Source organism: Bos grunniens, chromosome 13 (assembly GCF_055505025.1).
Source record: "Bos grunniens cultivar Pamir isolate PY7600 chromosome 13, Bosgru_T2T1.0, whole genome shotgun sequence".
Taxonomy (NCBI): domain Eukaryota; kingdom Metazoa; phylum Chordata; class Mammalia; order Artiodactyla; family Bovidae; genus Bos; species Bos grunniens.
In genome coordinates this window covers 11,023,936-11,045,699 of record NC_141177.1, presented here as the reverse complement: position 1 = coordinate 11,045,699, position 21,764 = coordinate 11,023,936, and the positions used below count along the sequence as shown (strand labels likewise).

Below are 21,764 nucleotides of genomic sequence, written 5' to 3'. Positions count from 1 at the left end.
CAGTTCAGTTCAGTCGTTCAGTTGTGTCCAACTCTTTGTGACTCCGTGGACTGCAGCACACCAGGCTTCCCTGTCCATCACCAAATACCGGAACTTGCTCAAACTCATGTCCATCGCATTGGTGATGCCATCCAACCATCTCATCCTCTGTCGTCCCCTTCTCCTCCCACCTTCAATCTTTCCCAGCATCAGGGTCTTTTCCAATGAGTCAGTTCTTTGCATCAGGTGGCCAAAATATTGGAGTTTCAGCTTCAGCATCAGTCCTTCCAATGAATATTCAGGACTAATTTCCTTTAGGATTGTCTGGCTGGATCTCCTTGCAGTCCAAGGGACTCTCAGGAGTCTTCTACACCACAATTCAAAAGCATCAATTCTTCAGCGCTCAGCTTTCTTTATAGTCCAATTCTCACATCCATACATGACTCCTGGAAAAACCATAGCTTTGACTAGATGGACTTTTGTTGGTAGAATAATGTCTCTGCTTTTTAATATGCTGTCTAGGTTGGTCATAGCCTTTCTTCTAAGGAATAAACATCTTTTAATTTCATGGCTGCAGTCACCATCTGCAGTGATTTTGGAGCCCAAGAAAATAAAATCTCTCACTGTTTTCTTTGTTTTCCCATCTCTTTGCCATGAAATGATGGGACCAGATGCCATGATCTTCATTTTCTGAATGTTGAGTTTTAAGCCAGCTTTTTCACTCTCCTCTTTCACTTTCATCAAGAGGCTGTTTAGTTCTTCTCTTTCTGTGATAAGGGTGATATCATCTGCGTATCTGACATTATTGATATTTCTCCTGGTAATCTTGATTCCAGCTTGTGCTTCATCCATCCCAGCATTTTGCATGATGTACTCTGCATATAAGTTAAATAATCAGGGTGACAATATATAGCCTTGATGTACTCCTTTCCCAATTTGGAACCAGTCTGTTGTTCCATGTCCAGTTCTACCTGTTTCTTCTTGACCTGCATACAGATTTCTCAGGAGGTAGATCGGGTGGTCTGGCATTCCCCTGTCTTGAAGAATTTTCCACAGTTTGTTGTGATTCACACAGTCAAAGGCTTCGGCGTAGACAATAAAGCAGAAATAGATGTTTTTCTGGAACTCTCTTGCTTTTTCGATGATCCAGCAGATGTTGCGATTTGATCTCTGGTTCCTCTGCCTTTTCTAAATCCAGCTTGCTCAGCCTTTTTGTTCTGTTTGAGTCTTCAGTTAATTAGATGATACCCACCCACGTTGTGTGCTGTAGTCCATGGAGTTGCAAAGAGTAGGACACGACTGAGCAACTGAACTGAACTGAATTGAACCCATGTTGGGGAAGGCAGGCTGCTTACTCAATCTGCTGGTTCAGATGTTAATCTCATCCAGAAACACCCTCACAGACACATCCAGGATAATGTTTGGTCAGATGTCTGGGTACACGGTGAGCCATCACACTGCTCCATGCCTCTGTGCCTTTGCGCATGTGGCAACACCATCCCCCCGCTCTTGTCTTCTGCAGACCTCCTCTCCAGGAGCAGCTCAGAGTCTTTCTTGTGGGAAGGTTTGCTGGCTCTCCAGCCATTGGAGGGGCTCCTCTCTGTCCCCCTCCCTGATCCTCCTACACAACCATGCTATTGCCCTGGTTGAAACTGTGTGGCTACGTCTTTGCCTTCCCCATCAGACTGTGCATTCCAGGTAGGGTGTTTTTAGTCCCCTGGTTCTATCCCAGGATCTCAGACATAGCAGCCCTCAGGGCAGGTTTGTTGAATGAATGAGTAACAGGAGGAGGACTAGACAAGTAAAAGGACCACAGAGGCAGTTCTGATGAGGGCAGCTGAAGGCAGAGGCTCAGTCGAGGACATGAGAAAGAGGCTCAAGACAGCCACGGAAGCTCAGAGTCAGAGGACAATGGCCAAAGGTCTCTGCCACTCTTCCAGACCTTTCTGATTTGAAACAGAGGCTGTGATATGAGTCAGACAGAGCAAAAGCCCAGCTGGTGGCCAGGGCAGGGTTAGGCCCGGGGCAGCACACTGAGCAGCTGTGTTCTAGGACACGGCTGAGCAGGAGGGTGAGGTAGTACCTGAAGACACAGGGAACTAGTCAACCCTTAATTCAAATCCCAGCTCTGCCACTTACCACTGTTGACCTCAGGCACTTTACTGAGCCTCAGCTTCCTCCTCTGTAAAATGCTCCTGATAAACACACCTTCCTCCATTGACTGGGTGAGAATGAAATGTAGTCAGGTCAGTGCCTGGCAGATGTTAACTGCCAAATACAGAGTAGTGCTTCTGTCACCATTTCTATTTACTTAACAGCATTCAAGGGGTTGGCAATCCATGTCTATAAGTCAAACCTGGCCCTCCACTTGTTTTTATAAATAAAGTTTTATTGAAACGTGGCCATGCCCATTCGTTGACTTATTGTCTGTGACTGCCTTTTGTGCTATAATGGCAAAATTGAGTACTTGCATCTGGTCCATAGAGCCTAAAATATTTAGTATCTGGCCTTTTACAAAAGAAGTTTCCCAACTCCTTATCTAACAACTATGACAAATATCTTTGAAGCACCAGCCCTGTGCCAGGCCTTGTGCTGTTATTTTTATTGTCATCAGTGCCTCCTCTTGGCTTCTTGCATATTTCTCTCATATTCCAGAAACTGCCATTGCTTCTGCCCTCTTAGCCCAGTTGAGATCCAATTCAAGCTTACACCCTGAGCAAGTCCATGAGGGCATGAAGGAAAGGAAACCTCTCAGGTTGAAGACCTACTATGTGCCAGGTTCTCTACAGTGCTCTCTTTTCATTGGCTCCTTACAGCTGCCCTGTGAGAGCGGGTTCATGACCCTCCACCCGTATTAGAGGTGTTGAGATCTGTGGGTACACTGCAGGGAAGCTAAGCCTGTGTGTCACAACTACTGAGCCCATGCTCTAGGGCCCTCCAGCTGCAACTACTGAAGCCCGAGTGCCCTTGAGCCTGTGCTCTGCAACAAGAGAAGCCACCTCAGTAAGAAACCTGCACACCACAGCTAGAGTAGCCCTGCTCCCCACAACTAGAGAAAAGCCTGCGTGCAGCAATGATGACCCAGTGGGGCCAAAAATAAGTAAATAAAATTTAAAAACATAAAAAAAAAAAACATGAGCAAATGCAGTAAAATGATCTCAGTCTTTGAAGACAGCAAGAATTCTGACTTTCCCACTACCTAGCTGTGTGACCTTGGGAAAGTTACTTACCCTCTCTGGGTTTCAGCATCTTTATTATAAAAGGGAGACAATAGGAGGCTTTATGTCAAAGTTTGTTCATGAAGCTCCTACCACAGTGCCTGGGACATAACACTCACTAACTATGATAGTAAGTATTGGTATTATTATGACTATTCTTACCATCCTCTATGAAGCAGAGATATTAGTATATGTTGGAAAGAGCTCCTCTGAGACTATGAAAGGGATTGTAAAATGATGGTCAGTGGCTTGTTCATTTTCCTTTGGGGTTTGATTGTGCTCAGAAATAAGAAGTTTCCAGACCCTTTGGAGCTGAGGTAGAGGTTTCAATAAGAGAATTAAGCAGAGCCACTGTTGCCTCCAGGAAAAAAAAGAAACTCCCAAGTCCCTGGGCAGAGCGTGAGGTCATATTGAATGACACCTTGTCCCTGCCTTAGAGGAAGCAGGGCGGATGTGCGGTCGTGAATCAGCAGAAAGCGGGAAGGAGACGGGTGTGATTGCTTCTCCCCCTGCTATGTGGGGGTGCCTTCGGCATCGGGGATGCTCTCCGTAGAGATTGCAAATGAAGCTTTGCGGAAAAACACCTTTGTGTCCTGCAGCCCTGAGAATCTATTAAGCCAGGCGAACCTAATTATGTTCACAGCGCCGCCACCTTACCATTTCCTCTGTTTCATCCTTCCGGGAGAGGCTCAGATGTGGCTCCTGGACGTGACCATATGTTTCCATGAGACGAGCAGGAGGCTTGGTTCATTTAGTTACCAGCCATCTCATAAGCGCCAGCTGTGGTCTGGGCCACCTGCTTGGTGCTGGGGAAGCACGTTATATCACTACACATAAGCAGATGCACCCTCCCCACCAGGATGAGCCTTGGGGAAGGCCCAGGTAAAAGTCGTGGCCAAAGGAGGGAGGAGCGGAAAGGTCAGGGAAGGCTTCTCTGAGGAGGTGATGTTTCAGATTAGCCTCGAAAATGATGATACAGAGGAAAGGACCAGTGAGCCATGGGGGAAGCTGTCTCCATTCTAGGAAGAAGACCACATGTCCCAAGAAGCTTTGGGAAGAACCTGGAAAGGTTGGGAGGAAAGAGATGGTGCAGAGGGTGGGGGCATCCTACAAGGGTGGGACCATGCCAGCAGGTCGTGAGGGAGCTACTGGAAGCTTCTGAGAAGGGAAGAGACAATTATACTCCTGAAGGGTCACTCTGGTGGCCAACAGAGCACCTGGGCTTGAGGAAGCCATGCTGGGAGCCAAGAGGAGGGCTGGTGTCTTAATTTGTGACCCCCATTTGGGATCCCCCATAAAGCAGACTCCAACACAAATGTTTGGGTGCACATAGTTTGCTTAGGGGTAATCCCAGGATGCTCTGGGAAGGAAGAAGGGAAGAGGGACAGGAAGGGAAGAAAGCCAAGAAAGGGCAGGGTGGTGAGCTGTGACCACTTGGAATCTTGTTTCGGACCCTCCAGGAAGTGTATGGGATGGAACTTAGAATTGTCCTCTTGAGTGGGGAATGCCGAGATTTTATCCACAAACTGCTGTCCCTCAGGGGTTGAGGGTTACTTCTGGGTTCAGCACTTCCAGTGGACAGAAAACACTCTCAGGAAGGGAGACACAGGAAGCCATCAGCAGGTACAATAACCCTTGGACTTGGGCGGGGGGACCTCCAAAGTAGGCCAGGGGCAAATGGGCAGGCCCCTCACAGCATCTGCTGTAGTTGATTAGGACAAAAGGCAATGGTTTTCCAACCTGTTGGGCAGACCAGGGTGAATTCTGGTTGGGGAAAGTGTCCTGGGAGCTGATGGAGAATTCTAGAATGTGTGGAGGTATTGACATTGTCTGACCATTTCTGTGTACTGTTCCTGGGAGCTCACCTTTTTTCCTTCCAAATTCTAAAATTGGCTTTAACCAAAACACTTTCTTAGGCAGGATATGGGAATTTGGAATCATCTCTGGGAAATGCCCCCTATTTGTAGGCATCCATGCAGAAGCCACGACTCACCCAGGGGGCCTGGAAGAAAGGAGGGAAAGTCAGATAAAGCTAGAGGAATGCCAGTGTTGAAGGAGTGGGCTGGAAAAGACCAGAAAGGAGCAACTGGTTAGGTAGTTGGGCAACCAGGAGCCAGGCCCTGGACAGAGGGAAGAGGGCTGCCTGGAGAGGCAGCAGTTCTTGGAGTCAGGGACTGAGGGGTGTCTTTGGGGAAGGTGTCATAGCTTAGAGAGAAAGTACAATGGTCTGAGGAAACCCAGCTCCACCTGCAGTAACTGTGTGATCATGGGCAAGTCTCTGAACCTGTCTGAGTCTTGACTTTAGTGGGGATGATGATATTATCCACCTTATTTGATGATTAAATGGGCCATAGATGGAAAAGCTTAGCACTGCTTCTGGCACATATTAAATGCTTAACAGAAGTTTCTCCTGTTCTTCCTCTGATGAGGCCAGTAGTGAGGAAGATGAAGATGATTAAGTGGTATTGGTAGTAATGAGGGTACCAAATGACCAGCTGCTGGTGGGAGGGGAGGGCCTGGTGACAGTGAGGAAGCTGACTGTTCTGGGGAAAGTTGGGGCAGAAGTCCTTAGGAGCCTTGGAAATAAGGGAGATTTTCAGTTAAAGATGGGAAAGAAGTGAGCGTGATTCAATGCCAGTGAGATACTGTCGCAGAAAGGGTAGACCAGTTGACCAGATGGAGGATGCCTTAGGCCTGAGACAAGGATTCTTGTGTGTGTTGTTTACTGAAGGAGAGGAATCAGGATCCACAGAGTAAAAACTTCAGCACACTGGCACCACAGAAGGTGTTTTTAGGCCTTTATTATATTTTTATAAGTCTCATGCATTTTGGGCTTCCCTAGTGGCTCAGGTGGTAAAGAATCTGTCTGCAATGCAGGAGACCCAAATTCCATCCCTGGGTCGGGAAGATCCCCTGGAGAAGGGAATGGCTACCCACTCCAGTATTCTGGCCTGGAAAATTCTATGGATTGATGAGCCTGGTGGGCTATAATCCATGGGATCATGAAGAATTGGATACAATTAAAAGTCTCTATTCAGATCCTATATAAACACTTTATAGTGATGTTTTACGTCTTGAATGCCTACGTAAAGCTATTCTTCTGTGTGCGTCCTTCTGAAACTCTTCACTCAGTATTGGTTTGAGTTCATCGTCATTGGTAGGTGTGCCTCCAAGCCATTTGCTTGAACTCTGTACAGAATTACATTGTGTGAATACATCACAAATTTCCACCATTTCCCAACTAGCAAACATTCAAATTATTTCCAATTTTTCTGAAGTTAAAAGATGCCATAACAAACTTTGTTGTAGTGTGTAATTTTTGAAAGTTAATATCATAACTCTCATATAAATATAAAATGAAACATCAGATTATTTAATTTATTCATTAATGAAGAAGCCAGTAAAATATTATAATCAGCTCAAAGGAGAATCTGATGAATAAGTACGTATATAGGCAATCAAGAGTGCTGAAATAAGATTTCTAATAATTGCAAAACTGATTGATATCTATAGAGCAAGAATATAATGTTCAGGTTCTTCTTTTCTACATGGTAAGATCAATTAGTACCTCTATGAGACAACATTTTTTGCCTTTTTATACACAAGAGTCAGTTGCATTTCACCTCATACCCATTAGGATGGTTACTATCAAAAAAATAAATAAGGGAGAGAGAGAGAAAACAAGTGTTGGCAAGGACGTGGAAAAACTAGAACACTTGTTCACTATTTGTAGGAATATAAAATGGTGCAAGCCCTTAGGATAACAATATGGCAGTTCCTCAAAAATTAAAAATAGAATCACTATATGAGCCAACAATTCTGTTTCTGGGTATATATCCAAAAGAATTGATAACAGGATGTTGAAGAGGTATTTGGACATCCACGTTCATAGCAGCATTATTCACAATGGCCAAAATGCAGAAGCACCCGAGTATCCATCAATAGATGAATGGATAAACAAAATGCAGTATATGCATACAATGGAATTTTATTTAGCCTTTAAAAGGAAGGAAAGTCTGATGTATGCTACAACATGGATGACCATTAGCATATTATGCTAAGTGAAATAAGCCAGTCACAAAAGAAAATGAACTGTATGATTCCACTTCAGGAGGTACCTAGTGTAATCAAATTCATAGAATAGTAGTCAAATTTCAAAGAAGTAAAATAATGGCTGCCACGGACTTCAGGGAGGAAGGAATCAGGAAGTTATGGCTTAACAGATACAGAGTCTCAGATTTGCAAGATGAAAAGAGCTCTGGAGATGGATTGTAGTGACAGTAATATAGCAATGTGACTATACTGAATGCCACTGAACTCTGTACTTCAAAGTCGTTAAGATGATAAATCTTATCCTACATGTGGGTTTCTGTGCTCAGTCATGTCCGACTCCTCTGTCCATGGGATTTTCCAGGTGAGAATACTGGAGTGGGTTGCCACTTCCTTCTCCAAGGGATCTTTCCCAACCGAGGGATCAAACTCAGGTCTCTTGCAAATGGTTTCTTTACTGCTGAGCCACTGGGGAATCCTATGTGTATTTTACCACAATTTCTTTAAAAAATTAATGATAAAAAATAAGTACTAATTTCATTTTTGTACAGCTTACAAAGTTGTAAAATAGGGACTTCCCTGGTGGTCCAGTAGTTAAGACTTCACACTTCCAACACAGGGGGTTGTGTGCAAGTGGGGTTGCGGGTTTGACTCCTGGTCGGTGAGCTAAGATCCCACATGCATTGTAGACAGAAAACAAATAAAATAAAATAAAAACACCTTTAAAAAAAAAAAAGGCAAGGGGGATTTTCCTGGTGGTCCAGTGGCTTAGACTCCACACTCCCAGTGCAGGGGGCCTGGGTTCAATCCCTGTCAGGGAACTAGATCCCACATGCCACAATGAAGAGTTTAGATGAACTAAAGATCCCACGTGTCACAACTAAATTTGTGAAACAGCAAATAGCCTGTGTGCATGCTCAGTCACTCAGCCGTGTCTGACTCTGCGACCCTATGGACTGTGGCCTGCCAGGCTCCTTGTCTGTGGCATTCTCCAGGCAAGAATACTGGAATGGGTTGCTGTGCCCTCCTCCAGGGGATCTTCCCCACCCAGGGACTGAACCCATGTCTCTTATGTCTCCTGCATTGGCAGGCAGGTTCTTTACCACTAGCTCAACCTGGGAAGCCCATAGCCTAGTCAAAGACAAAAGTATACATTCCTGTAGAAACAGATGACCCTAAGCCAACACCTAGGATGCCATTGAAAGGGCATTCATTTGCCCATTTCAAAGTCTTTCAAATTTTCTGCAGTATATATGTGTTCTTGTGTATGTGGGAAAGCTCTTTATATCTTGATGTAGATTTGCTAGATTATAGGATATGTATCATCCGATTGCTTCCTAAAGTGTGTGTCTTACCAGTTTACACCCCCACCAGTAGTACAAACAGAAACCCAGATGTCCAGGAAACAAATGAAAAGATGTCTGACTTCTCTAGTAAAGAGGGCAGTGCAAATTAGAACAACTTTGGGAGCATTTCAGACTTAGAAAATTTGCAAAAATTCAAAGTCTGCCATTACCAAGTGTTGGTCATATATTAAATTCCTGAGTCAGGAATATCTGGTTGAAGAATTCTAAAGCAGGCAGCCAGGAAGAAAAAAAAGAAAGAAAGAAACAGACGACGAGCCCTAAACACAGAGCCCCAAGGCTAATTTGCCCTTGAAGAAATAATGTCAGGCCCTTGTTTAAAATTCATGGAAAGAAAGGTGTGTACATGTTGGGATGGAAAAGGGGTGCTTAGAGAATAGATATTAAAGGCTACTCTTTTTTAAAAGTGTTTAAAATTTTTCCCAGCTTTATTGAGATATTATTGAGATTTAGCATATTTAAGTTTAAGGGATACAGCTTGATGATTTGATGCATGTATATGAAGTGAAGTGAAGTGAAAATCACTCAATTGTGTCCAACTCTTTGCAACCCCATGGACTATACAGCCCATGGAATTCTCGCCTTTCCCTTCTGCCCGGGGATCTTCCCAACCCACGGATCAAATCCAGGTCTTCCACATTGCAGGCGGATTCTTTACCAACTGAGCCACCAGGGAATGTGAAATAATTACCACAATAAATGTGTGTGTGTGTGTGTGTGGTGATAACTTTTAGGATCTAGTATTTTAACAGCTTTTAACTATATAATTGGAGAAGGCAATGGCACCCCACTCCAGTACTCTTGCCTGGAAAGTCCCATGGATGGAGGAGCCTGGAAGGCTGCAGTCCATGGGGTCGCTGAGGGTCGGACATGACTGAGCGACTTCACTTTCACTTTTCACTTTCATGCATTGGAGAAGGAAATGGCAACCCACTCCAGTGTTCTTGCCTGGAGAATCCCAGGGATGGGGGAGCCTGGTGGGCTGGCGTCTATGGGGTCGCACAGAGTCCGACACGAGTATTGTTAGTTATAATCACCATACTGTACATGCGGTCCCCAGAATTTATTCATTATATAGCTAGAAATTTTAACTTTTGAAAACCTTCACCCATTTCCCCCAACCCTCTGGCAACCACGTTCTACTGTGTGTGTGTGTGTGTGTGTGTGTGTGTGCGCGCGCGCGCGCGCGCACGCTTAATCTCTCAGTGGTCTTCGACTCTTTGTGACCCCATGGATTGTAACCCTCCAGGCTCCTCTGTCCATGGAATTTCCCAACAAGAATACTGGAGTGGGTTGCCATTTTCTACTCCAGAGGATCTTCCCAACCCAGGGCTTGAACCCATATCTCTTATGTCTACCTGCACTGGCAGGCAGGTTCTTTACCAACTGAGCCAGCCACGTGGGAGTAAGAACACAAAGGATTTGTCTTTCTCTGTCTCGCTCATCTCCCTCAGCATAATGCCCTCAAGGCCTGTCCACATTGCCACAGAAGGCAGGGTTTCCTTCTTTTCTGTGGCTGAACAACATTGTAAGATGTAAAAACCAATATCAGATTCCCAAAACAAAAGCTTCAAAGAAAGATTTTGATGGAAGCAGAAAAGTTATTGGCAACTTAGACAAACGAAGGGGCTTCCCTGATAGTTCAGTTGGTAAAGAATCCGCCTGCAACACTGGAGACCCCAGTTCGATTCCTGGGTCAGGAAGATCCACTGGAGAATGAATAGGCTACCCACTCTAGTATTCTTGGGCTTCCCTTGTGGCTCAACTGGTAAAGAATCCGCCTGCACTTCGGGAGACCTGGGTTCAATCCCTGGGTTGGGAAGATACCCTGGAGAAGGAAAAGGCTACCCACTCCAGTATTCTGGCCTGGAGAATTCCATGGACTGCATAACCCATGGGGTCACAAATAGTCGGACACAACTGAGCGACTTCTATTTTCACTTTAGACAAACCAAAGGAATCGAAATAATCATCACTGACAGGACAGAGAAATGTTACACTATTAATCTGCAAACACAGCTCCAAATACTGTGAAAATACACAAAATTTAAACATCTTTGGGGGGGTGGGAAGAATTTGGAGATTGAGATTGACATATATCACTACTATGTATGAACTAGATGGTTCATGAGAACCTGCTGTGTAACCCAGGGAACTCTACTCAGTGTTCCGTGGTGACCTAAATGGGAAGGGAATCTTGAAAAGAGTGGATATATTATACATATATACGTATAACTGATCTCAGTTTGCTCCACAACAGAAACTAACACAGCAATGTAAAGCAACTATACTCCAATAGAAAGCAGGGACTCAAACAGATATGTGTACCACAGTGTTCAAAGCAGCATCATTTACAATAAGTAGAAACAACCCAAATGGATGATAAATGAGTGGATAAAGAAAATAGTATATTCATGCTTATGTGTGTGCTCAGTCACTTCAGTCATGTCCAGCTCTTTGCCACCCTATGGACTGTAGCCCCCAAGGCTCCTCTGTCCATGGGATTCTCCAGGCAGCAGTACTGGAGTGGGTTGCCATGCCCCTCAAGGGGCTCTTCCCAACCCAGGGATTGAACCTGTGTCTCCTGTGCCTCCTGCCTTGCAGGTGGGTTTTTTACCCACTGAGCCACCTGGGAAGTCCAGTATATTCATGCAAGGGAATTAGTATTCAGTCTTTAAAAGGGAGGAAATTTTGACTCATGGGAGAACATGAGTCAGCCTTGAAAACATTATGCCAACTGGAATACTGTTGTGGTTTAGTTGCTAAGTCGTGTCCAACTCTTTGCGACCCCATAGACTGTAGCTCCCCAGGCTCCTCTATGGGATTTCCTAGGCAAGAGTACTGAGGTGGATTGCTATTTCCTTCTCCAGGAAATCTTCCCGACCCAGGGGCTGAACCCATGTCTTCTGCTTGACAGGCAGATTCTTTACCACTGAGCCACCTGGGAAGCCTCTGAGTGGAATAAACCAGACACAAAAGGACAAATACTGTATGATTCTACTTAAGTGAAGTACCTGGACTAGTCAAGCTCATAGAGACAGAGAGTAGAAGGGTGGTTGCCAGGGGCAGAATGAGCAGGAATGGGGGGAGGGGTATTGAAGGGGTACCGAGCTTTAGTTTTGCCAGATGAAAAGAGTTCTGTGGTTGGATGGTGGTGATGGTTGTATGAATGGACTTGATGCCATTGAACTGTAGACTTAAAAATAGTTAAAACGTAAGTTTCACGTTATGCATGTTTTACTACAATAAAAAAAGAATGTTAAAAAATAAGCATGTTTGGGTCCCCAAGGAAACCAGAATAAATTCTCTAAAGTACAAACGGTACAGATTATATTCTTTGATCACTTTTGTTATAAGAAATGAATAGCAGAAAGGAAAGAAACAACAAAAAATTTTAACCTCAGAAATTCCAAAAGTCTTCTTAAACATCGGTTCCATGAGAGAGGAAATTAAAAATAAAATTTAGGAATAAGTATATCAAAAAGGATAATAATGAAAATCTCATGAGATGAAGTCTGGGAAAAGCTAAGGTCATGTTCAGAGGGAAATTCATAGCATGAAACATATTTCTAAACATTGAGGATGAAAATAATGAATTGAAAATGTGACTCAGAATTGAGGGGGAAGCAACACCAACCAAACTGCAAAAGCAGAAGAGATTAATAAATATAAAAGAATTAGATAAAGATACTATAAAGAGATGAATAAAGATAAAGAATTAGAAAGCAGAGAAAGAGTAGACCCGATAAACAAATTTGAGATTTGATTATTTTAAGGAGGAAAAAAAACAATCCCACAAAATAAAATAGAAAACTGATGAACTTCTCCAATAAAAAGGAAAAGGAAAACACAGATACTAGATATTAGAAATTAGAATTTGACCACAAATTTAAAGGAAATAAAAATAACTATAAGAATATGTAAATTGGTATGCTTCACTGAACAGTGTGTGTGTACCTATATACATGTATAATTTTTAGGTGAAAAATACACACTGTTCTAAATATGATTAGTACGAGAAGTGCCTGTATGTAAAACTCAGTAGTTTTCTTTATATTCCAAAAATAACCAGTTAGAAAATATCCTGGGGAATAGATAGTAAGAACACTACTGACCTATGGTGGCGGGGGGAAAGTGCAAATGTTCTTAAGGGATTTATTTTTTTTTTGTATTTAACAAACCCTTATACAGTATAGGGCTTACCGTGTGCCAGGCATATTTAATCCTTAACACCCCTAGAAGGTAGGTTTAATCATTATCCACATTTTTCAGATGTAGAGACTGAGGCACAGAGAGGCTAAGTAACTTTGCCAAAGTCACCCAGTGTACAAGCGGAACCAGATTTCAAAGTGCAGGCGGCTTCCAGCATCTCTGCTCTTTGCTGTTATGCTGTACAGGGAATAAATGCAAAGATATACCGTGTTTCAGGAGAGAAGATCCAATATCATCAAATAACTTATTCACAACTGAAGTGGGCTTTCTCACGAGGGCTGAGATGCTGACCGGCCAGACGTCCAGGGTGACTGTCAGCAGAATGGCGCCCCCCAGGGGTGCACCGAATCATGCAGGGGTCCCTGAGGAAGCCACAGGTCAGAGCAGACCGCCTCCTCTGAGTCTGACAATGCTGATGTGCTGGCCCTTTCTAACTCAGCAAGCAATCTCCTCCTCTCTTAGATCCAGGAGATGGTCCACTCGGAGGTTGCTGCCTATGACTCGGGCCGACCAGGGCCCCTGCTGGGCCGCCCGGCAATGCTGGCCAGCCACATGAGCGCCCTCAGCCAGTCCCAGCTCATTTCTCAGATGGGCATCCGGAGCAGCATTGCCCACAGCTCCCCGTCACCCCCAGGGAGCAAGTCAGCGACCCCCTCTCCCTCCAGTTCAACTCAGGAGGAGGAGTCGGAGGCACATTTCAAGGTACGTGGGGATGGAGATGCAAAGGCTTCAGATGCCTTAGAACGCCTTCCCATCAGCAAGGGACAGGCCCTGTGGGAAAATGGGCATCACCTACCTCTAGAAAAGACTACAAGAGTATAACTATCCCCTTTGTCGGAAAACAAGGAAAATTCTGGAAAAACGTGATGACGTCTTATTCCTCAATGGCCAGTGGATCATTTTGGTGGCATTGATGGCAATGGCAAGATCCTCAGGGCCACATCTTGTGGCCACTCTGACCTTTCAGGAGGACCACAGAGATGTGTAGTCCAGCACAGGGCACCTCTGGGCATCACTGTGAGAGGGAGCATTAAAAACAACCCCCCACTGCGGACATGACCCCTGCAGATCCCTGGAACCAGGGGTTGTCCTGCTTCTTCAAGAACATTCCAGGGAATGAGAACTCACCACCTGTCCAGCTCCTGAGCTTTCTTTGCACTGACCCCAAGCCTCCCTCCCTGTCAAAGAGCATCTTGTTTTACTGGAGCAGGAAACAGAGACCCATCAAAGCCAAGGATGCCTGTGCTTGCCCGGAATCTCCCACAATGCTTCTCCCACAGTCTCTCCTTGAGCCACTGGTAAAATCAAGACTTGCTCCCTCCCACAATGTCTGCCTCCCTTTCTTCTTCATAAGGGCCTCTCACTTCTTTCCACGTGGTGTCCCTGAAGAGGCCTGGGGCAGTAATTGTGGCATCCATCAGAGACCCTGACCTCCTGGCTGGGGTGGGCACATCTGGATCCTGGTCCAGCTTCATCCTCAGGGTAACTTGATCACTACTGTAGTCCAGGCAGGAGGTGCTTTTAATTTAATTTAATTTGTATTTAACAAATCCTTCTAAAACACTTGCATGGGGCAGATACTATTCTAAGGACATGACAGGTATTAATCCATATAATCTTTATCACAACCCCATGTGGTAGGTGGCTTTATTATCTCTGATTGCCACATGGGGAAACTGAGGCACGGAGAGGTCAAGTGACTTATCAGGTGTCACTGAACCAGGATTTAAACGAAGGTGGTTGTAGTCTGGCTCTAGCACACGTACTCTAAACCACCCGCAACGCCCCATCTGCTCGGCAGACAGAACTGAGGCTTGGAGAGGTGGGTGACCTCAGAGAAACACTCAAGAATAGGACTGATGTGGCCACAGACTGCCCCTCACCGTCCCTCAGACCCACAGACCTGAGTCTGGCCCGTGGTTTCCTTACCAGTTTACGATATTACCCTCATTTTCTTGGAGCATTAGAGCCACAGTCTTCGTGGCAGGATCCATGGCCTTTGGCCAAAATCCCTGGTCCTTGGGTGGCCTGGGAGTCCTAGTCGGTGGGGGACGTGCCCACCCCCTCCATCCTGGAAGCCAGGTGCCCACAGTACTGAGATCCTGGAGTCTGACTGCATCAGAGGCCAGGTATCCAGGGTGAGGTCACCCTGCTGACAGTTACATTAACCTCTCTCCCATCCAGCAACTTCAAAGAGGGTCAGAGGGACTAAGCCACCTGCCCCAAGTCGCAGAGCTGAAATGTGGTGGAAGAGACCGGTCTCATTCAATCAAGAATAATCTTTGGGGATTATTTGTGATCACAAGAAGGGAGAGGTGTTAAGAAAAGATATATATATATCCAAAACTTGGAAATAGTCCAAAAACAGATAACTGCACAGTCTTTCAATGTATATCACTGCCTTATCGAACAGGCTCAAGAATTATCTGATGATTCTCTGGGAGATTATACTTTCCTTTTGATTCCTCCCTCATTATTGATGGGGGCTTTTACATTCTGTAAAGGAAGATGTTAACTTGGGGTGAGGGCAAAGTGATGAAGAGGTAAGCAATTTTTGTTTGATTGCAAGGCAAATTAATTTTTCCCTGTAGAGACACAAATGACTTCTGTGCAGCAGAAAAGACTAAAGGCTCAGAGGTGATGGTTTTATTGCTCTATAGGGCAGTAACTTGTTTCTTTCTCTTGTGTTTTTTTGAATGAACTTTACCATCATTCTGAATGAAAAACCCAGGGCTCGTACCCAGGGCATGTGTGCTCATTCGCTTGTGTATGATTTATGTGTGTGTGTATATTCAAGCCCAGCGGGTGGCCAGGGCATTGCCAATGTGTGAGGAGGGCTGGGCAAGCTGGGAAAAGCTAAGGAAGATCCAGCTCGGCCTAGGCTGGGTCGGTTAGCTGGAGGTCCTGGGCTTCTCTGGTTTTCTAACTCCCCTCACCTGGGCAGATGTCGGGAGAAAAGAGACCTTCAGCCGATCCTGGCAAAAAGGCCAAGAACCCAAAGAAGAAGAAGAAGAAGGATCCCAATGAGCCACAGAAACCTGTGTCAGCCTACGCACTCTTCTTCAGAGACACTCAGGCTGCCATCAAGGGACAGAACCCCAGCGCGACCTTCGGGGATGTGTCCAAAATCGTGGCCTCCATGTGGGACAGCTTGGGAGAGGAGCAGAAGCAGGTGAGCCCCCATCCCTTTCTGGGCCGTCCCTCAAGGCTCTGTAGTCAGACTTGGAAGGTCTGGAACCAGGTCCAGCCCCTGGAACTAGGGGAACTAGCCTCTGCCCAGCCTCTGCTGAGGACTCTACTGGGCTCACTTCGCCCATCTGTAAACCGGGGAGGTAGGCCCAGTCCCATTTGGCTGTTCTGTAGCTGTGTTCACTAGCGACTTGGTTAAGTGGGGGAGGAAACTGGACCTCTGCTGCCTCGTCTGTTAAATGGGAACAAGCATCTCCAGCCATCGTGTGCCTCCAACTCTGAAAGTCTGGGGTCCAGGTCACAGCTTTCCTACCCACTGGCTGTAAGCCTGTGGCTTCGCCTCAAGGGCCTGCGGGGGGGATAGAAGCAGACCTAGCTCAGAGGTTAACGCCAGTTACCAGCCCTATGAGCTCAGGCTGACCACCTGACCTCTCCCCGATATCACCCACATCTTGGATCTTTCAGGCCTACAAGAGGAAGACCGAAGCAGCGAAGAAGGAGTATCTGAAGGCTCTGGCAGCCTACAGGGCCAGCCTCGTTTCCAAGGTAACATCTGGGATCCCTAAGCCCAGTCCTTGAGGAATAGAGCAAGAACCGAAGTCCATGGGAATGATCAACACCACAGGTCTTGAAAGGGATGGATAAGACCAATGTGGTCCCTTCTCTGGGCTTCCCAGGTGGCACTAGTGGTAAAGAATCTACCTGCCAATGCAGGAGACATAAGAGACCTGGGTTCAGTCCCTGGGTGGGGAAGATCCCCTGGAGGAGGGCATGGCAACTCACTCCAGTATTCTTGCCTGGAGAATCCCCATGGACAGAGGAGCCTGGAGAGCTATAGTCCACAGAGTCGCACAGAGTCGGACTTAACTGAACCCCTTAGCACACACGCATGCGGTCCCTTCTCCAGGGTACCTCCTGTGTGCCAGCTCATGCTGCGTACTTTACACACATCTCATTTCACATGATTCTTCCAACAAGAACCCAGTACGCAGGAGTTAAGCAACTTGCCTGGAAGTATCCAGTCTGTTAAATGGCTGTACTAGGATTCAAACCCAGTTTGCCTGTCTTCAAAACTGGCCTTTACTCCTGTCCTACGCTCAGCCTTCTCTGTTGACACCAGTATCACAGGAGGCTCAGCATGGTGGCGGTTGCGTGGTCCAAGCCCGGGAGGAAGGTGGTCTGGCACCTGCTACAGAGGACATGGTTTCTGAATTGGGCCAGAAAGGGCCAAGCAAAGAGGGTGTCCCAAATCAAGGGAACAGCCAATGCAAAGGCACAGAGGCTGGGAGAAGCCCACAGAGAGGATAATCCAGCTGGGCGATGCTCATGCCTCGGGCCAGGCTGAGGAGCATGGGTTCGCCCGTGGACAGGGGAACCCCCAGGGATTAAAATATGGGGTGGTCGGATGGTCAGAGCCAAGGGTGGTGGGTCCTGAGTGATCTCTCGTGAGTCCCCTGCTCTCCCCCGAGGGACGTGAGAGCCAGCCAGTGGGTTACAAAACCATGTGGGTCTCGTGGCCCAAGTTCCAGCTTATCCACGTTGGTTCCGGCTTATCCAGATTGGTGTCTGTTTCCTTCCAGAGCTCCCCTGACCAGGGTGAGACCAAGAGTGCTCAGGCGAACCCGCCGGCCAAGATGCTCCCCCCCAAGCAGCCCATGTACGCCATGCCGGGCCTGGCCTCCTTCCTGACCCCGTCTGACCTGCAGGCCTTCCGCAGCGGGGCCTCCCCCGCCAGCCTCGCCCGGACGCTGGGCTCCAAGTCGCTGCTGCCCAGCCTCAGTGCCTCCCCACCACCACCGCCCTCCTTCCCTCTCAGCACACCCCTGCACCAGCAGCTGCCGCTGCCACCCCACGCCCAGGGCACCCTCCTCAGCCCACCTGTCAGCATGTCCCCAGCCCCCCAGCCTCCGGTCCTGCCCGCTCCCATGGCACTCCAGGTGCAGCTGGCCGTGAGCCCCTCACCTCCAGGGCCACAGGTAAGCAGGACCCAGCGAGAATGCGCTCCTGAGGAACCCCCTTGTGGAAAGGGAAGGCAGCTTGGGATTCCAAATACTGGCCCTGCCACTCACGGCCTGTGAAACCTCAGCCTTGGCACTTTATCCCTCTGAGCCTCAGTGACCACATCTGTGAAATGGGATGAGTACACCTGGCCTGAGATGCACTGGCTGCAGAGAACAGCTGGCAGGTTCCCAGGCAGATTCTTCAGATTCCTAGGGTATCCCAGGCCCTCCTCTCTCAGCTTCTGTCCATTCCTGCTCTCTGGCCAGAGAGGCTAAGGCCACTGAGCCTTAGCTCCTGGCTCTCCCCAAAGCCTCTGAAGCCTGATCCCTGCTAATTGCTCCATGGACACTGGGAATTACAAAGCCTGCTTGACCCTGGGAGGTCACACAGCCCAGTAAGTCCATTTTACAGAGTGGGAAACTGAGGTCCAGGGAAGGAAAGTCCTTCACCACCAGCACCCCACCCTTGCAGCTAAGACTAGGACTGGATTTTCCAGAAGGTGCTCTACCAGGGAAAAGAAAGTAGTCCAGGCAGACGGGCGGAGCAGAAATTTCGTATAAGCCGGGGCAGTGTCTCTGCGAACAGCCCCATCCCCTCCTTGCTGCCTGAGAGGCACCCCTTTGGCTCGCCTTTGCTCACCGCCTCCTCCTCCCCTCTCGGCAGGACTTCCCTCACATCTCTGAGTTCCCCAGCGGTTCCGGACCCCGCTCCCCTGGCCCGTCCAACCCCACGAGCAGCGGAGACTGGGACAGCAGTTACCCCAGCACCGAGTGTGGCGTCAGCACCTGCAGGTGGGCCTCACCCCCACCCCTGCCCACGGTGGGAGCTGCTGAGGGCAGTGTGAGGGTAGCATGAGGAAGGGGTGATGGGGGGAAAGGGCAAGGAGGACACTGCAGATCACTGTCACCTGCAGGAGGGCCTCGTGGGCACCAGGTGCCCAGCGTCGTCAGGAGAGGAAGTAGAACAAAGCAAGGACCCGTAGGGACTCAGCTGTCTGGGGCCAGGCCTGGGGGATACTGAGGCCCATCTTCGCTCTTGCTGTTTTTCCTTCCATCCTGTTATTTTTCTTTTCCTTCTTTTTTTTTTTTTTTTTAAGATTTACTTATTTATTTAGTCTTCCCTGGTGGCTCAGATGGTAAAGAATCTGCCTGCAGTGCAGGAGACCCAGATTCGACCCTGGGTCAGGGAAATCCCCTGAAGAAGGGCATGGCCACGCGCTCCAGTCATTCTTGCCTGGAGGATTCCACGGGCAGATTTATTTAGTTTTGGCTGCACTGGGTCTTTGTTGTGGCTCACCAGGCTCTAGAGCTCGGGCTCAGCAGTTGTGGCGCAGGAGCCTAGTTGCCCCGTGCCTCGTGGAGTCTTCCTGGAGCAGGGGTGGCCCCTGCCAGCGGATTCTTCGCCACTGGACCACCAGAGATCTCCACCCTGTTTTCTTTTCTCACAAGTGCTTCCGCGTGGCATTCATAGCTAGAGCAACTGTCTTTGGTCAGCTTCCCGAGGAGCAGAGCCTGAAGCAGGAATTTGGTGCCCTTGATGATGTATATTTGTTCAGGGAGAACCCCGTACCAGTAGTGGGGCTAGGGCAGCGGCTGGGGCAGGGAGGAGCCTAGCGAGGGTGTGGCCTCAGCCAGAGACTGGCTTTTATTTTTTAATTTATTTATTTTAATTGGAGAATAATTATTTCACAATACTGTGATGGTTTTTGCCATACATCAAGATCAATCGGCCACAGATCCACGTGTCCCCCCAATCCTGAACCCCCATCTCCCTCCCCCCCATCCCTCTGGGTTGTCCCAGAGCACCGGATTTGGGTGTCCTGCTTCATGCATGCAACTTGCACTGGTCATCTGTTTTCCATATGGTAATATACATGTTTCAGTGCTGTTCTCTCTGGCTTTGGCCTGATCTCATGGGAGCTCTGGGTTCCAATCACAGCACAGATTTGGTCCCATTATTTGGTCCCATTTTTTAAAATAAAATAATTTTTTATTATTTTTTGGCCGCACCGGGTGGCATGCAGAATTCTGTGTTCCCCAACCAGGGATTGAACCAGAGCTCCTGTGGTGGAAGAACGGAGATTTGGTCCCAACTTTTAAAAGTTCTAGCTTTTTGTATCCTCAGCGCTGAGGACCGGGTGGTCTCCCACCGGGATTCCAGGAAGGGTGTTTGGTTCCGCGCGCACACACACACCCCCCTCCAACGCCACACACACAGACACACACACCACACAGACACACACACCCTTCCGACACACACACACCCCCCTCCGCAGCCACACACACCCCTCCGCAGCCACACACACACACACACATCCCTCCGCCGCCACACACACACACACACACACACCCCTCCGACACCCCGCAGGTGGATAGTAAAGACGGGACCGGCCCAGACCTTCACGCATCTTCCGAGGGGCCGCTGAATCCGGGGAGGGGATGAATGGCCAGTGAGCAGCTGTCCCCATGCACTCGGGCCCTGTGTCCAGCTCCGTGAGGACCAGGGGACGCCTGGGTGGGGGGCGGTCACATCAGCTCTGACAGCCCCTCCTTTCTCCCCAGCCTGCTCCCCAGGGATAAATCGCTCTACCTCACCTAAGCCCGTCTCCCTGTCCTCCCTGAGGCTTGCTGGAAGGGCGCTGCTCAGAGCCTGAAGGGCTGACAGCAGAAAAGAGGCCTCGGCAGGAAGCAGGGCGCCGGCGCGGAGCGCAGTGAGATGCCCGGGCGCAGGGCTGAGGCTCTTCCTCACCTCCCGGCAGACTCTGCAGAGGCCGCCCGCCGCCCGCCGCCAGCCCAAAGAACCTGCTGGAACCTCCCGCCCCCTGACCGCTTGCTCCAGGGTTCCCGTGGACCCCGCGCCTCGCCTGCCGCCGTCCCCTCCGTCTGGTCGTCTGCGCCGGAGCTGTCCCTGGCCCGGTGGCCCCGCCGCAGGAAACCACCCCAGATGCGCCGGGCGGGGGTCGGCTCGGCGCCAGACGTGCAAATCCGGTTTTACAGTGTGAACAAGACATTATGACACTTACAAACTGTTGGCTCCATGTAAGTATTAGTTGACTATGTGTTTTAGAAGCTGTGCTGAAGACACCTGTAAGATTATTTTGTTGGGATGGGGTGGGGCGGAAAGTAGATTCCTTAAAGGTAAAAAAAAAAAAAAAAAGGCATTTTATATGACCGTTAGCACATTTTTTTTTAAGTTTTATCTCAAGGGAGACGTGCACAAAAGAGGCTGCCAAACCATTTCACCCTCTGTACAGCAGGAACTGGACAATTTATAGCCACACTCAGAGACATTGCGCTTTTTTTTTTTAATCATACATTCATCTATTTAAAACAGCCAGCAATGACTTCTGTCTGTTTACGAGGAACAATCGAGAACAAAATTGCAGTTTTTATCATAAAGTGTGTGTGCTTTGGGGTTTGGTTTGGGTTTGGGTTCTTAATGTTTGCAGCTGTTTTCTGACCCTGCAAATGTCTGTCCTGGTGCCCAGTGCTTCTCTCGAATTTCTTTATAATAAAACTGATAAAAAGTTGGAAACAGCCTGTCTCTCTTTACACTTGGTAAGCCAGGGGCAGGCCCTCTGCAGTGATCCTTGGTGGTGGGATTCGCCAGGACAGAGCCCCTAGTGTCAGCCAGGTTGAGGGCAAAGTCCCCCCTGCCCTTTCTCCATCCCTGAGGGTCTCTGTGGGCGACAGAGCCTGGATGGCCTCAGTCTTGCCATCTGTAGAAGTGGGGCGATGATGGTGCCAGCAAG

At 48.0% G+C, this 21,764-nt stretch overlaps 1 protein-coding gene across 8 annotated transcripts in view; it reads left to right on the top strand.

The window, feature by feature from the left end:
- The window catches only part of TOX2 (TOX high mobility group box family member 2), a 155,541-nt gene extending 133,994 nt beyond the window's left edge, over window positions 1-21,547 (top strand). For 5 of the 8 annotated variants that reach the window (XM_086331708.1, XM_086331712.1, XM_086331711.1 and 2 more), the window contains 6 exons: window positions 13,286-13,525; window positions 15,768-15,995; window positions 16,478-16,558; window positions 17,593-17,988; window positions 18,677-18,804; window positions 20,772-21,547. In XM_086331708.1, the coding sequence (XP_086187834.1) occupies window positions 13,286-13,525; window positions 15,768-15,995; window positions 16,478-16,558; window positions 17,593-17,988; window positions 18,677-18,804; window positions 20,772-20,838 (1,140 nt within the window). In that variant the 3' untranslated portion in view covers window positions 20,839-21,547. Of the gene's footprint in view, window positions 1-13,285; window positions 13,526-15,767; window positions 15,996-16,477; window positions 16,559-17,592; window positions 17,989-18,676; window positions 18,805-20,574 lie in introns of all 8 variants that reach the window. The other 3 variants (XM_086331709.1, XM_086331707.1, XM_086331714.1) reach the window with 1 other exon arrangement.
- The last annotated feature ends 217 nt before the right edge of the window (window positions 21,548-21,764 follow it).